Here is a 15752-nt window from a genome sequence, read left to right as displayed (position 1 = left end):
GGGACGGTCCTATATTTACGGGAGACACTGCAGGTGAAAGACTGCAGGTGAAAGACCCAGGGGGGTCAGGATCTAGCCCATCTGAGGGTTGTCTTCCTTAAAAAAAACATTAAAAAAACACACTGTGTATTGTAAATAATGAAATATTATATCATTTTTAAAAACTGTGTAGTAGTAGTAAAGTGGTTTGGTCCACTGCCTTCTACACACACAAGTCCATTCGGTGGGAGCAGCGCTGTTCAGAGAGATGCCGCTGGGTGGTAGTTGTGTGTTATACTGCGATACTGGTATTGATCCGATAAATACAGGGCCAGTATCACTGATAGCGATACTTTGAGATGGATGAATTTTCAGGACCTTTAGCCTAAGTGTTTTTAGGATTGTACATTTGGATTATTAATAAGTTAAAGCCAAGGACAGAATTTCCATATGCATGTATACATTTGTTTTGTTACCACTAGGGCTGTAACTAACTTTTTTTTGGGGGGGGAGGGGTGTCGTAATACATTTTGCCAGATGGCATCGTTTTGTCATTGATTACATCCCAGTCTTCTTTCTCCCACAGGTTCGTGGAGCTGCGTGTCGCGATTTTGGTTTCATTTTCATATGGTTACAGCCCTAGTTACCACCGTATCTGATATCCTTTTTACAAATTATATAGCTTGCAGCTGTTTCATTTTTGGCCTGAAAGCGCTCCCCTAGGGTTATAAAGACTTCATTACCTTCATTCTGATACATTTTTATGCATTTATTCATGAAAATGTATCAGAATACATTTTTATGGTGGAAATACCTTTATTTATCCTTTGAGAAAAATATATAAAAAATGTCATCGAAAACAAAGCAGTAAGAGTGCTTTCACAGTTTCACTGTTGACTACAAAGCAATGAGGACAAAATAAAATAGGCTTCTTACACTCGTCTAAAATGTGCAGTGAAGGGAGCATTCTGGCCCGGTTGCTGCGTACACACTACGCACCGCGCTCAGCAGGTCGATGCATCTCTCATTTTCTGCGGCGTTAGTTTAGTTTGCTGTCACATTATTCAACCCCGTATTTGTGATTACAAATATCAGAAGTGAAGGTTCTGTCACAAAAGTATGTTGTTGTCTATTATTGCATATTTTAAGGTGGGAATATGGAAATCCTGGAGATTTCTTAAGGCGTATACCTGCGTAACACATAGTGGTTTCAAAGAAAAAGAAGGAGATGCTTGTTCGTGCTTTTATTTCTTCACGTTTGGATTATTACAATGTACTGTACACTTGTTTAAGCAAATCATCCATGGACAAACTGCAAGTTGTACAGAATGCAGCAGCTAGACCTTTGTCTAAGACCAGCAGGAGATCGCACATCATTCCGGTGCTTAAGGCTCTTCATTGGCTACCGATTGGTTTTAGAGTCCATTTTAAAATTTGAATCATTACTTATAGAGCCTTGCAAGGTCAAGCTCCCTCTTACATCCAGGATCTATTGCACACACTATGGTGTATTTTTGATTACTATGTATATATTTTAACCTGTATTAATGTGTTTTTTTTTTTTTTTATTATTGCTTCCTGCCATGGTCTAAAATCATCTGACCAAAAGACTAAAATTAGCCGACTGGCACAACACTGGCAATGTTTGTTGTCCTTTATAAATAATAATACAAAATACAAATGCAAATACTTCTGGTCACTCTCTGAAGTTTTCAGGCCAAGACCTTTTAACTGTTCCCAGAACACATTTTGAAACAAGAGGTGATCATGTCTTTTCTGTGCTGGTTCCGAGGCTCTGGAACTCTCTCCCTTTAGTCCCGAGAGCCTTGGATTCTGTGGAAACTTTTAGAAAAGACCTAAAGACACACCTCTTTAAATATAGCTTGTATTTCATGTGTTGTTGTTTTTATTTGTTTTACTGTAAAGCACTTTGTGACCCCTCTTGTCTGTAAAAGGTGCTATTTAAATAAAGTTTACTTACTAACTTACTAGACCATTGGCTCAAACTATGATGATGCGGATTGTTTCATGTATCAATCACTCCACACATAACGTTTCTGTATCGGATGTTTTCTTCTTCCGTTACTTTCAGTCTCTTGAATAGAGCGAAAGCTTCAGTGGACAATCAAGTCAAATGTATGTCACGATTTGTTCGCCAAGTCTGTTTCCGTTGCACTTTTTACAATTACATTGTGCTCTTATCAATGCACCAACCTTTCCACATCAGCCAGGCATACCAATGTTTCTGCCATTTAAAAAAAAAAAAACCTTTTAAAAACTTTCCACTAAGGTTTTTTGGTAGCATTTTAAATTCCACCACGGTAATAACATGGTAATAGTGGGGTAACAGTACAAAAACAAAGAGGTAATATAAAGGTAATAACATGTAATTACCAAGGTAATAACAGGGTAATAACTCACAGTAATAGGATTTAATACTGGTGTAATAAGGTGATAAAAAGGTAACAGATATAATACCATGCAATTACCAAGGTAATAACTAGGAATGGTTCAATGATAACATATGTAAATGTAAATGTGCTGTATTTATATAGCGCTTTTCCAGTCTTAACAACTGCTCAAAGCGCTTTTACATCTACAGGAAACATTCACCATTCATACACATTCATACACTGTGGCCGGGGCTGCCGTACAAGGTGCCACCTGCATAAACACTGCACAGTTTGCTAATCACTCATTAACACTTACATGAATAATATTACCATAAAGATTGGGCATCTTGTGGCAGAATTAAACAGTAGTCACATTAAGCAATAGAAGAAGAAACTGTAATGACGTGTGTGTGTCTTCCAATGTCCTCTACCTCTCCTTTACACCTGACAAGTACGCACGCACAGCAGCAGCCTGTGCCGGGGGGGGGTGTTCCGTCTTTGGGCAACTATTTAATTAGGCTCAGTGTTGGTTGGCTGGCAGTGGATTCCCCCATGCTCCTCCACTCTCAACTATTCCCCATGAATGTCAAAGAGACAGAGAGAGGAGAGACTGCAGGGCTTCAATGAAGCCAGCGCAACTCTTCTATTTGTCTATTCCCCCATGGCGAGGTGCAGTCTCTCTTTCCCCAGCTTCCCTTCCTTTCTTCCTTTACTTGTTCTCATCCTTCCTCTCACATATGTCCCGGAGTGCTTTGAACCCAGACCGGTAGAGAGAACTTGGAAGGAAGTGGGAGACGTTCCCCGCAGCAGGAATAATACAGATGAGATGGGGGAACAAACTAATGGATTTATGTTGAGGCACTATGCCTCTTCATAGTGCCTCAACATAAAGCCATTAGATTAGGTCTGAGCAAATTTGTAATTCTATTTATAGTCAGCATTTTACCGCATTATCACTTCAATATGTTTACATTTTACATAATTAGCTCTCACCTCAGTGAGGAGATCAGGAAGTGAAAATCTGTAGGGCAAAATCCACAGAGCCTTGAGAGTAAAATGACTACAGTGAGGTATGCAGAGGTGCAATCAAAAAGCCACTAAAGTGTGAGTGTCTTCTTATCTTCCTGAAACTGAATCCCTAAAAAATACACATTACGGTCACAAGGAAAGAAACCCAATTCCAAACTTCATCAATTGCATGAGATTACTATTGACCCCGAGAGATGAGGCTCAAAGTGAGTTCTCTGGAGGACACAGAGAGAAGAAAAACCCAAATACCCTTGGAAAGTCATTTTAGTTGCAGGCCTGAGCCCAGTGCAGAAGGAAAGAATAAACTGAAATGATAATAAAAGGAGAACGGGGATCCAAAGCTCAATCTCTACCACACACACACACCACACACACACACACACACACACACACACACACACACACACAACACACACACACACACACACACCACACACACACACCACACACACACACACACACCACACAGAGCACCAAATGAACGGTGTGTTCACATGAAGAAACCGTCACAAGTAACATCAAAACCTCTGTGAAGTAATGCACACACAGAGTCAACATACTGGCACCTTCAGTCAGCCCACAGCAGCAATGTTTTCCACTTGTCAGGCTCACTCTGGTGGAACAACACAGACACGCAAAATCCTTTACAAGGGCAGGATGTGAAGCACCCAGAAAGCTCATTTGGCTATGATGTAATGCATTTCCATGGGTTCAAACATCATTTGATTTCATTTCACTGTGTAGTGTCTGAAATGCCACGACGGTCTTTAGAGGACACATGAACACAGGATACAGCACTCGCCCACTACCCACAGACTGTAACAATAATAGACCAAGCTTTCCTTAAAAGTGAAGCCAATGCAGAAATGCCTTAAACCTGAATGGTATCTAACTTCCAGCAGGGGGAAACTCCACTGGCTCCAAAAAGAAGTCTGTTTCTATAGAAGTCTATAGGAAAATGAGCCTACTTTTCACTTGACTCTGTAAACATTTTCTTAATGAGTTTATGGTCTCAATCGCTTCTTTCAAGTTTTCAAGAGGCTTAGCAATGCTAACAATGCTAACACTGTGGACATTAAAATAGACCTCAACGTGTTTTTTGGCTGTTTTCCATGTTTTCATCTTAAACTTTGACCCGCTTTTACTTCATCAAAGTTAACTTGAACATTTTTTTGCCTAAAAATGTCTTGTTTAGTGTTCTGTCAACCAAGCTAGCTATCAAGTGCTAGCGTAAGGATATGAATTATTGGTGGCAGTACCCGGAGGTCTGTGTTTACCTGCCAGTAAATTTCCACTAGATGACTCGCTTTCCCTCTTTTAGCTTAGCCCAGCACCACTGCAACACCACTGGCTTGGCCGCGTCATCCTCCCCAGCTCCACCCAAAAATCGTCACGTCTAGTTTCAAACAATCAGGCTGGTGACGTCCACATTCTTGAAGGCTTCAAAACAGCCATCCACACACCAATGGGTGATGTCACTGCTGATGTCGGAGACCAGGGATAATAGCCTAGCAACTATTCTTCTAGCGTTACCTTGAACCTGTAGGGAATTATTATCTGAATATTTACGGAGCTTTATAAAGAGTTTCAGCTCATCTGTTTGTCCACAACTTTACTGTTCTGCTTCCCCCTCAGCGTTGTAAAAAGTCATGCTACACTAAATGCTCAGCAGCAAAAAGACACCTCTCCTTTTTGTAACAATGTTATTGCAAATAGTATATAGTATTCTGTTACTGAATATGGCCAAGTCAATAAAGCAGGAAGGAAGTGGAAGGATGAGCAGTCATAAGACTGACAATGGGAGGTGGGTGATTTTCCCACAGCCAAATACTGAACAATACTGAAGTGGTTGATGAAGATACAAGAACAGTGGTAGAATCCCGGTGGAGAGGAGACTGACATCTGTCCAACCAATCAGGCCTCTTTTGCTTCGGCAGACTGACGGCTGATCACCAGGGAACTGTGATCTGAAGCATCAGTTGAGCAGGGAGGGGAGCCAGGCAAATGACAAGGAGTCACTCACCAGTAAAAACAGAATAAGCGGCTCAGTTCATCTCAGATGGAATTATTTACCACTGCCAGCATTGTGCTCTCTGAAGAGTTCCCAAGTGCTTTCCCTAATAGCTAATTGAGAACAAATTCCACAGCAGCTCTGTCTTACATCTTAAATGGACTGTAAACTGACTTTTTTTTATTTAGTGCTTTTCTAGTCTCACCAACTCAAAGCGCTTTTACATAGTACAGGAACCATTCACCATTCACACACTTTCCTACGCTGTGGCCAAGGCTGCCGTACAAGGTGATAATCAGATACCACTCACACACGTTTACATTCCAGTGTAAAAACTCAGGTTCAGTGTCTTGCCCAAGAAACCTTCAACATGGGACTGCAGGGCCAGGGATCATACCCCCAACCTTGCGATTGTTAGGCGACTGCTCTACCCCTGAGACAGAGCCGCACTTGACACAAGAAAACGTATATAAATCCAACGTGGCAAAGCTCTGGTATTTTGTTAACCATGTTAACTGCATGGGGCCAGCAGGTAAAACTACCTTTGAGTTCTCCATGTATGAAGCTAGGGCCACAGATTACATACCAAGGATAGACAGAAAGTTACTAAACTGCCTTTAAAAAGATACCCCTCCAAAACAGTATAAAGCTCATGGTGTTTGTTTTTGTTGAGAATGGGTTTGTATTTTGAGACGTCTCACATTTTATTTATTTTTTATATTATTGTTTTGGCATTTATTGCCTTTCTTGACACGACAGATTAAGTCATGAAAGTGGGAGAGAGAGAGGGCGACGGCATGTAGCAAAGGGCTGCAGGTTGTAAGCAAACATACGGCCGCTGCGACAAGGACTGACCCTCTGTATATGGGGCACACGCTCAACCAGGTGAGCTCGCAAGGCACCCAGTCTCCCTGTGTATCTGATGTTTCCCCTATACAGCTACCACAACCCAACAGGTGTTCCTGTTTGAAATGAGCCTACTTTTAAACTGCAGTACAAATGAGGCTACAATGATGGATTCTTCAGATGTGTTGTGAGCCTAGCCACTGTATGCAGCAGCCTTACCTTCCTCTTCTTAAAGGCCTGTCTGGACAGGTATCCCCTGCAGGCAGCCTGGAACAGAGAGATATTCCTCCTGGTCTGAACGTCTCGCTGCTCCTCCAGCCTGGACAGAGTCCCCGCTCTAAAGAACACCTGCGGGAGGAGAAGGAGAGGTAAGGCAAAGTCCCACAGTTCTTTTCTTTGGAGAAATGCTAAGTAGAGTTCACACTAGTCTTGCATTGCCAGAATTCCGGGATGAGAGAAAAACTTGCTCCGGTTTATTGGAAACTCTTTAAACCAATTACAATGGTCTTAGGTGGTGCTAAGCGCCTGACGGTGCCCCCAGCGCTGCTGCAAAATAGCCTCGGAAAGGAACTCGTTTTGGTGGAACGTGTGTCTAGCTGGATTTACCCTCCAGAGATCTGAGGAGTCCTCAGAAATCCACCGGAGGTTAGAACGCCAACAAAGAGAAAGAGGGAGGTGAAGGACATTCAGGTGAAAAGAGCGGCATCCGGTGGAACGGGAGCAATCCCGGAAGTGGAACGTCGCGGATGTAGACTAAGACACACATACTGTGGCCACATACTGCAAACTTCTTTTTATTAATTAGGGAAACTTATTATATTAAATCACTTTCATGTATACAACAGCTTCAGAATACCATAACTTTATATCCTTTACATCCTTAACGCGTCACACAGATTGAAGATGTACAACAGGGTGGGAATTTACCAATGCAGGAAGTGAAAGTGATTAAATTGCTGCTCTTTTGAAGTTGCAAGACGTGCAATTCCTGCTGAGAAACAAAACAGAAATGTCATGACGGGTTGTCCAGCCCGCAATGACGGACATCAAGACACCACCGGTGACTAGCTCACATACATGTAGAAAACAAAGGGTGTGGGTGATTTGACATTTCAGCTTGCCCCTTTGATGCTCTCAGCTCTGGGATTCATTACTAGACTACTCCTGAACTCCTGAACCACGTCAGACTCTGGCCATGCTTTGTCTACTGCTGCCCAGTGTGAACAACACTTTGGCTGACAGCAATATAGAAGCAGAAGCAGCTAAGACTTCGTAGTGCGTTATTTGAACTGGCAAAATGTGAAGGCTGAAGTGCACAAGCCTAAGTGTGTAGGGGACCACACATCTGGAACAACCCTAATAAAAACTTGAAATTGTCGCATTCTGTCTACATCTTCAAGAAAAGTCTGAAGGAAACATTGCTTATAACATAGGATTGTTGAATATCCTTTAAGGGTTATCTATGTACTGGGATAGTTTGTATTTTATGGGATTTGTCTGTGTTGAGTCTATTGTGTATTGAGATTTAAGTGTCTGTATATTTTCTGTTTTACTGTATGTTTATAGTTATCAGGCCCTCTCTGAAAAGCTTTTAGTAGCTTTTTTGGGGTTCACCATTTCACGCGGCCAACATACGATCATTGTCCCTTCTGAAATTGTCTTTTAATGATACAATGATGACGTGAGAGAATAAAGTATTAAAATGAAAGCGTGAGACTACCTAATGTTGTGACCGGGATGGGGGAGCACAGCAGCACAGAGTGAAGCAAAATCACTTGAATTTGATTAGTTACATTATTTTTTAGAGATGCCACGCAGATTATCTGTCAAATGGTGACCAATAGGTGGGCTCAGTAGTGTGTATGTGTTTGTTGTGTCGAAGCATGATCTTACATTTAAGCTAACTGACAAACTGCAGACCCGTTCATGCAGCCAGGTCATTGTTCCATCCTGCTAAACATGCCACCTAAAAATGCTGCAAAGTGTTATATATTATTATTATTATATTCTATATTCTATTATTTGTTAATTTCTTGCTCAGCGATTTGGCTGGCCTGATGATTATAGTCTTGTCCAGAAATATTTCTGCGTCTTTCATCTCCTTTGCTGATGGTTTGGGCAGCAGTAGTGCTTCTTCTTGAATGCCAATAAGTGCACAATTTCATTTTTGACTGTAAAAAGCCACGGCGGGGTGACACTGGGCCCCTGTAAAAGCCAATCATAATGGCTCTAACTCTGTCTAGATAATTTGTCTCTGGGACAGACATTGCTCTGTTCCTCTGCCCTGAATTAGCTGGCAGCTCTTTGTAGAAGTAGATCCATTAAGCAGAATCTGAGTTGACCCTTTGTCCTTCAGAGGATGTGACTGTTCCTAACTCTGTAATCTTCAAAATGGCATAGCAAAGGAGAATGTATAGTTTGGAATACGGCCAGAAATTGCTGTTTAGATGGCACGCAGACCTTGTGACTTTACCACTATACAATGTTGTATAAAGGAAAAACATTGTAACAATTTTATATTTTTTCTTTATTAAAATTAGCTTTTCTTCTCATGCAGCTACTTGTATTTCTACTTGAGAAGAACATCAGGTTCTTCTTTGTGCATGCATTTTGCAGAGACATGTTCTAAAGTAAGTTTTCCAAAAGAGAATTGTCAAAACGGAACTCCAATATGGTAGAGGCTCTAGTGGCTTAACATTTCAAATGTAACCTAGGCCTTGTTAGGAGTACATTATGGATGGTGGAGAACAAGAGAGTGCTGTGGGCAGATGATCAAACTACCCTTGGAGGAGACACATGTGGTTAACATGACCTGCTGTGCTCCCTGGACACCCATTTGTCAGTGTAGGGATCGTCTATTGATATCAGGCAGAGAGCCACAGATAAGTTGGCAGTGGACCACAGGGCCAGTTTGGCAGCCACCTGAACAGTCATGGGTAGGGTTGGTTACCAAACGTGACACCTTTTAGGGTAATGACCAAATTACGTCGGTACTACCGAGTACTGACTCACATTAAATTAATTTAGATTTCCTGAGAGCTTCTCTCTCCACTGCATGTTTCACAGAGAGTGGAGCTCAGCTACAGAGAAGAAGGAGCAAGAATACATTGCCTCTGCAGTTTATTTTTGAGTCATGCCAATTCCTATTAATCGGTAAAATGTGTAAGGTACCCAATAGTCATAGGTGACAATTAGTATTAAGTAGAACAGATAATAATTAATATAACAGACTTGTGGTCGAACTACATAACGGACGATTGGAATCTTGGCAGTCATGTGTGTGTGTGTGTGTGTGTGTGTGGGTGTGGGTGTGGGTGGGTGTGGGTGGGTGTGTGTATATGTGTACGTGTATGTGTACAAGTGTGTACACTACGACTCTGCCTCCTGGTCCCAACTCTGGATTATCAAGGATTAGTTCCACTAATAAACTTGTCAAGATTTCTAGAAATGAGAGCTGCTCCAGTCCAAGTGGGATGAATGCCGTCTCTCCGAATCAGACCAGGTCTTCCCCAGAAAGACCGCCAGTGATCCACAAAGCCCACATCATTATCTGGACACCACCTCGATAGCCAGCGGCAAAATGAGGAGATGTGGCTATACATGTCATCGCTGGTTAGATTTGGCAGGGGTCCAGAGAAAACTATGGTGTCCGACATTGACTTTGCGTATGTACACACCGATTCAACATTAATCTTGGTGACCTCCGTTTGGCGTAACCGGGAGTAATGAATAACAATCTTACTGTATTTACGTTTATCCTTAGCCAGCAGTTTCAAATAAGACTCAATGTTGCCCGCTCTGGCCCCCGGGATGCACTTAACTATGGCCGCTTGCTTTGCTAACTCCACGTTTCTCAAATGGAGCTGCCGATAACCACAGTTTGTTTTTTCAAAAAATCTTAATTTCGACTTAAAGAGTTTCATTTTCACTGTAAATGCATATTGGTTCCAAATATGGGTTAGGGGTTTCCTTAACTAGTAATAATTGGTATCGGCCTTAAAAAAACAGTATCAGTTGATCCCTATACAGTATGTAACTATTGCCCAGCCTGACTTGGCAGGTACCAGTTGTAGCAGGAGTTGTAACTGATTCAGAGTAATGTGAAGCGCCAGTATATTAATCATTCTCCACTTTGATGCAGCTCATTTATTCATTATTCAAAATGATTCCCACACTGCAGTATAATTAGACAGAGTAAGTGGCCCAGCGTGTGGGTTGGTGGCACTTTGCCTTCCACATGGGTTGGTTGGACCTGTGTTTGTCTTGTTTGCCAGTACAAAAAAAGTGAAACAAGAGGCATTAGTAAAATTAGTAATATGAACACCACAGAACAAAAAAAGTTTGGATTTGAATTTTTTTTCTGAACTTGGGAAAAAGTAGCAGACCAAGTAGAGACTGACAGGCAGCAACACTAAGGCAAGGTTAAACTTCCAGCGATATCTGCCAAGAAACTTCTCTAATTGACAGCTCAAGGCGCTTACTGTTCTTTATTCCACAGACATCCAAAGATCTAATTAACAAAACCATCAGCTTGTCTTTTTACTTGTGATTAGCTAGGTTGTTTTTTATCTCAAAGAGTTAGAGTCAGGCAGTATCTGACTGCTGCTTGGCAAAGGTCACAGATACAGAGAGCAACAGCGATCATGAAATGAAAAGATTCAAAACAAAAACACACCAGGACAGCTAAAAGTGAGAACGAAAGTGTGAAGTCTTGTCATTGCACAGGAACAAAACAAGCACCGACTTCTCCATGGCCACCACACGTCTTGCTAGAAAGGTAGGTGAATAGAGTGGAAAAACACATTCTAATTGTGTGTTTAATTGAGAGTGTCACCAAGTGAAAAGAGACGTTGGGACTTGGAGCCAACACTCCTTGATGGCAACAACAAAGATGCAACTGCCAAAACTGTCTGGATAGGACAAGCTGCCCATGCAGCGCGCCACAGCGTCTGCCTGATTGGATGTGACATGGAGTATTTTGTGTCAGTTTTCAGGACTCCCTGCAATGAACAGACAACTGCCTCCAAGTAATAACGTGTGGATGCTCATTCCTATAGAGAGTTAATTGATGGATAGGAATCTGCTAGCTCATGTTTAATTAGCTCAAGCAGATATTGGTCGACCTCCCATTCAAACAGATTTTAAGCCGGCCAATCACAACCGTTTATGACTGACAACTTGTGGCGCCTTGGCACTTCACACAAAATACATAATGACGTCATTTTTGGGCTCGCACACCCTCACGCCAGGGAAACTACAGCGTGCATAAACTTAACTTAGTAAAGAGGAGCGCTGTTAACACATTTTGCAACAACCAACATGGCTGATTATGGTATGGAACTGTTTTAAATATTTACTATCTATTCTGATGGCAAAACGGCAACACTCTTTCACAGACACCCCCACAGCTCATGTCTGCACGCTGTAGTCTGTTTACATTTGTTGGTCGCTTACGTCACATTTCCTTCCTCTGTTTGATGTCCTCCAGAGGCATTCTTTTCTACGGCCATTGATAACACCATTTTAAAATTGAAAATGAACTGAAAGCTTCCTGAACTACTTCGATTTGGTCTGGCAATGTCAGGCTAGTAGGTATGTATTAGAGGATGGATACCCGACCCGAGCCCGACGGGACCCGACGGGTCGGGCCGGGTTCGGACAGATTTTTAGAAAGGATGCTCGGGTTCGGGTCGGGCTCGGTCACATCAGCGCGATAAGGCATTGGACATTTAGAATTTAAAACAGCTTATTATGTAGGTAATGGGGCTTGTTGCCCCGTGTGCATTGATGCGCTCATCTGTTGACATTTCCGAATGCCTTCCTACAATTGCTTAATAAAAGCGGCTTTCCACACAAACAAACGTACATGTGTCATAAGTAGCCTATGAGAAACAAATGCGATTTTAACTGTGTCGGGCTCTGGTCGGGCTCGGACACAAATATCTTAATGCCTGTCGGGCTTGGGTCGGGCTCGGACAGAAAAATCCGGCCCGATCCGCACTCTAGTATGTATGCACTCGCATAGATTTTCGAGAACTAGGGTTAAATTTGAAGGTAAGAAACATGATTCAACTAGGAAAGTAGTTGACGCCAGGTACAGGAAAAGACTTGGCTTCAAGGTTGTACCTTTCTAAAATTAAAACCAGGATTCAAATGAAACCAGCACAAAAAGTACTTAATAAAAAAGACTGGGATGGAATTGCATGTGCTATAACAGTTCACATGTTAAACTATGCACTGATTGCATCAGGACTACACTGTCAAACTCAGCACTCTGCGACTTTCTTTTGTTAAAGAAAAATACTTTGGATACTTTCATTCACTACTTAATTTCCGGTTGTACACAGCACAGCACTGCGCAAGTTTTACATTAAAAGCCTACCACCAAATTATTATCATTATCCTTTGAGTCACAAGAAGGCTTTCCATGTGATACCCCTCTGTTTTCATCCATGTTTTATTTCCAATTGATTCTACGTTGCGGTACATTTCATTGTTGTTAGTCTGCCGTCAATCGAACACTTTCTGCATGATTGACATAAAAAATGAATAAACAATACTGTGCAGTGTTGAGTTTCACTGACAGTATCTTAACACAGAACGTGAAGGCAACAAAGTAGGTACAATTGGTATGCCAGGTATTAGAATTGTGGAAGAAGTGTTGAGTTTGCAATAGAACCAAACACCATCAAGAGAACATCAACAGCACAGAGAGTACGGTTAATGAACATCATTCACATCATCACATCATTGGAGAAGTTACAGCACTACACTAAAAGTCCTTATCTGAATAATGAGTAGAAAGGTGTGCATGTGCACGTGTGTGACTTCACTTACCCTGCTCAGCCCCATGTGGTAGCTGCTCTTCTCCAGATCCAAGGACTCCAGCAACTCCTCCACCGCCTGGAACCCAGAACAAACAGTCAGCAGACAGATAAAGACAAACCAGCGAGCCTTGCCTCTGAGAGAACACATGACCTGGTTGCCCAAAGGATGCTAGCTTGGTGTTATAGCAACAAACACAAACACACACACAAACACCTCTCCGCCCCCGAGCTGCCTCCAGGGACAAAACAAGTGAGACAGAGATGCTTCTCAGGTCCATTTTCTGTCAGGTTTCATCCATCGTGTCAACCCAACCTTTAGAAGACAAACTGGCTGTCAGGGCTCAACTCTTTGCGGCTGATGCTGAAGGATTAAGAATCTCACTTTCTGATAAATATGTGTTAAAGCTGGCCTTTAAAAAAGGAGAAAAAAGACTAATCCTTACATTCCAGAAGCCTTCTTGATGCTGCAATAGATTATATTCCACAAAAGGAACGTGTTGAATCTGGCTATTCTCAGAGCGTAAGGTTTAAAATGTAAAGTTTTCCCTGGTGTAGTGCTACAGGAAAGGCTAAGGGACGTTTACGTTACAGCTCATGGAGTGTCCAAGGGGAAAGGATTTGTGCTCTGAGAGGCATGAATGTGTTCAGTATATTTTATGGTATTCTTATGATATTAATGTGTACAAGTGAAAACGTCCTGATGGAGCCACTAAAAAAGGCGGTCAAAAACATTAAGAGGGTTGGTTTTTACTGTCTCTTGTGAGTCCCCTGGTACACCTGTTGAGATATCTTGCTCAGATTCAATCAATTCAAAAACTGTTCATCATAGGGCGTGGCCGTGGCAGGGCAGCCATTTTGTAAGTTTCGCCATCAAAACAGGAAGTGGGTGTAACTTGAGCGTACATTGTCCAATTGTCTTGAAACTTTTCAGGATTCATAAGAGTTCAATCCTGACGACAGCTACAGGCTGATACTGACCCAACGTCATAGCGCACCCTAGTGGCAACAGGAATAAGGCCTAGGGTCAAGGTGCTATACTTTTTCAACAACAAAAAATTCTGCAGCATCAAATGTTTTATGCGCATTAATCTCGTAGCTGGTTGGCTTGGTTCCAGATTTAAAACTCTTTATATTAACAATTTTTGAAAAGTCAATGAAACAACTGAATGGGCAACCAGAGTCGTTAAAAAAGTGGGCGGTCACTGTTGAGCTCTATGCTGGTGACAACTGCCACTTGTAGCCATAGCAACTCCAAACATCTTGGGCTATAGCTGCCTCAAGGCAGAGGACTTGAACATGCTTGTGTTACTGGCCTGTAATCTGCCCAACAAGCCCCCCGATTTAACCACCCCCACCTTTTTTTCCAGAAGACTATAATAATAAATACATTTTTCTAAATTTAACAGGAAAAAAACAAGTTTATTGGTAATCACAATTATTTCTAAGACAATAATTGTTATAGCTTTAACGCCAGTGTTTGCCTCCTGATGGGATCTTATCAGTCATGACGTGCCCTTTCCTGATTAGTCATGCCCCTATCACATGACCCTTTCTTGAAGAAAACAAACAACAAGCAAGTTACACTCTGGACTGACCATTGGTGATTATTTCAACATTACAGCCATTTCTGACTTTGTAGTCATGTGCTACTTTCAGTAACAGTTCCACTTTGATGGCGATCCAAGAAATATCTCTTCCTATTTTTTGCCATTGCTGCTGTTTCTCCATTGTCTTTTCTGCCACTAAGCAACTACCACCAACCTGGCTGAGTATTCTGTATATGCTGCTTCCTGTTACACCAGCAGGGGCATGCCCAGTATACCTGAATGGTCACGTGATATACGTTTTAGGCGTGTTAGTAAGGCGGAGGATTAGTTGTGCTACTGGAGCTAGGTGTAGCCTAAGACAGTATTCCTCAAAAATTGGTTGAAGGGACCACTGGTGGTCAACAAGCGACTCCTGGTGGTCCGCGAGTAGATTTGGTAAAATATCATGTTTTTAATTTTATAAAAACAGTGTTTCTCAAACTGTCTGCCAGCGACTCCAAAGCCAAATAGTGAGGAGCATAGATGTGTGTTGTCGGACTTCAGCAATGAATTTTTTGACAATGCCTCCAATTTACGTCACAAATGATCAGTGTAATATTGGAAGGAAATACGCAGGACGGTGGTCCTTGAGCTTTTTTTTTTAATTAGGTAAGTGGTCCTTGGTCGGACAAAAAGTTTGAGAACCACTGGCCTAAGAGGCCATCCTACACAGCAGGAGGACCACTAAAACTCTCCACTGCAAACTGGAACTTTACATGTCAGGTTCCACAGAGGACTGGATGCCAACAGGAATGCTATATGAAGTGGTGGATTTCCCCTGTGTTGCATGGTTAGTGTGAAAAGCTCTTGGCGGGTACACCATCTGGCTACTAAAATCATGGCTGCATCACTCTGTATTAAGAGGAACTGACAGAACTGGGCTGTTGGCGGTAAAGACAGGGATTTTTGTTTGGCAAAATTTCTTAGACGGGCTCAGCAAACCAATATTTTCTTCTCGTCACTTTCTCTGAAAACAAATTTGCTCATATTATTCCTCCAATTATACGCCCTTCACTGTCTCAGACGGCCTCCTTTCATCCATCTTCCTTGCTTTCTTTCTTCCCCTCTGTTGATTCCCGAC

The 15752-nt window shown here is 42.0% G+C and overlaps 1 protein-coding gene and 1 long non-coding RNA gene across 17 annotated transcripts in view; one reads left to right on the top strand and one right to left on the bottom strand.

Annotated features, from left to right (window-relative positions):
• Positions 1 to 15752, bottom strand: part of LOC116675997 (unconventional myosin-XVIIIa) — a 157055-nt gene that overhangs the window by 65931 nt on the left and 75372 nt on the right. For all 16 annotated transcript variants that reach the window (XM_032507448.1, XM_032507449.1, XM_032507461.1 and 13 more), the window contains 2 exons: positions 13096 to 13161; positions 6478 to 6606 (listed from right to left, as the gene is read on the bottom strand). In XM_032507448.1, coding sequence (XP_032363339.1) covers positions 6478 to 6606; positions 13096 to 13161 — 195 coding nt within the window. The remainder of the gene's footprint in view (positions 1 to 6477; positions 6607 to 13095; positions 13162 to 15752) is intronic.
• LOC116676769 (uncharacterized) overlaps positions 1 to 15752 on the top strand; it is a 614404-nt gene that overhangs the window by 586166 nt on the left and 12486 nt on the right. The gene's annotated exons all lie outside the window — the stretch shown is intronic.

This window comes from Etheostoma spectabile, chromosome 3 (assembly GCF_008692095.1).
Source record: "Etheostoma spectabile isolate EspeVRDwgs_2016 chromosome 3, UIUC_Espe_1.0, whole genome shotgun sequence".
Classification (NCBI taxonomy): domain Eukaryota; kingdom Metazoa; phylum Chordata; class Actinopteri; order Perciformes; family Percidae; genus Etheostoma; species Etheostoma spectabile.
The sequence above is the reverse complement of the archived record's forward strand: the minus strand, read 5'-3'. Positions and strand labels throughout refer to the sequence as shown.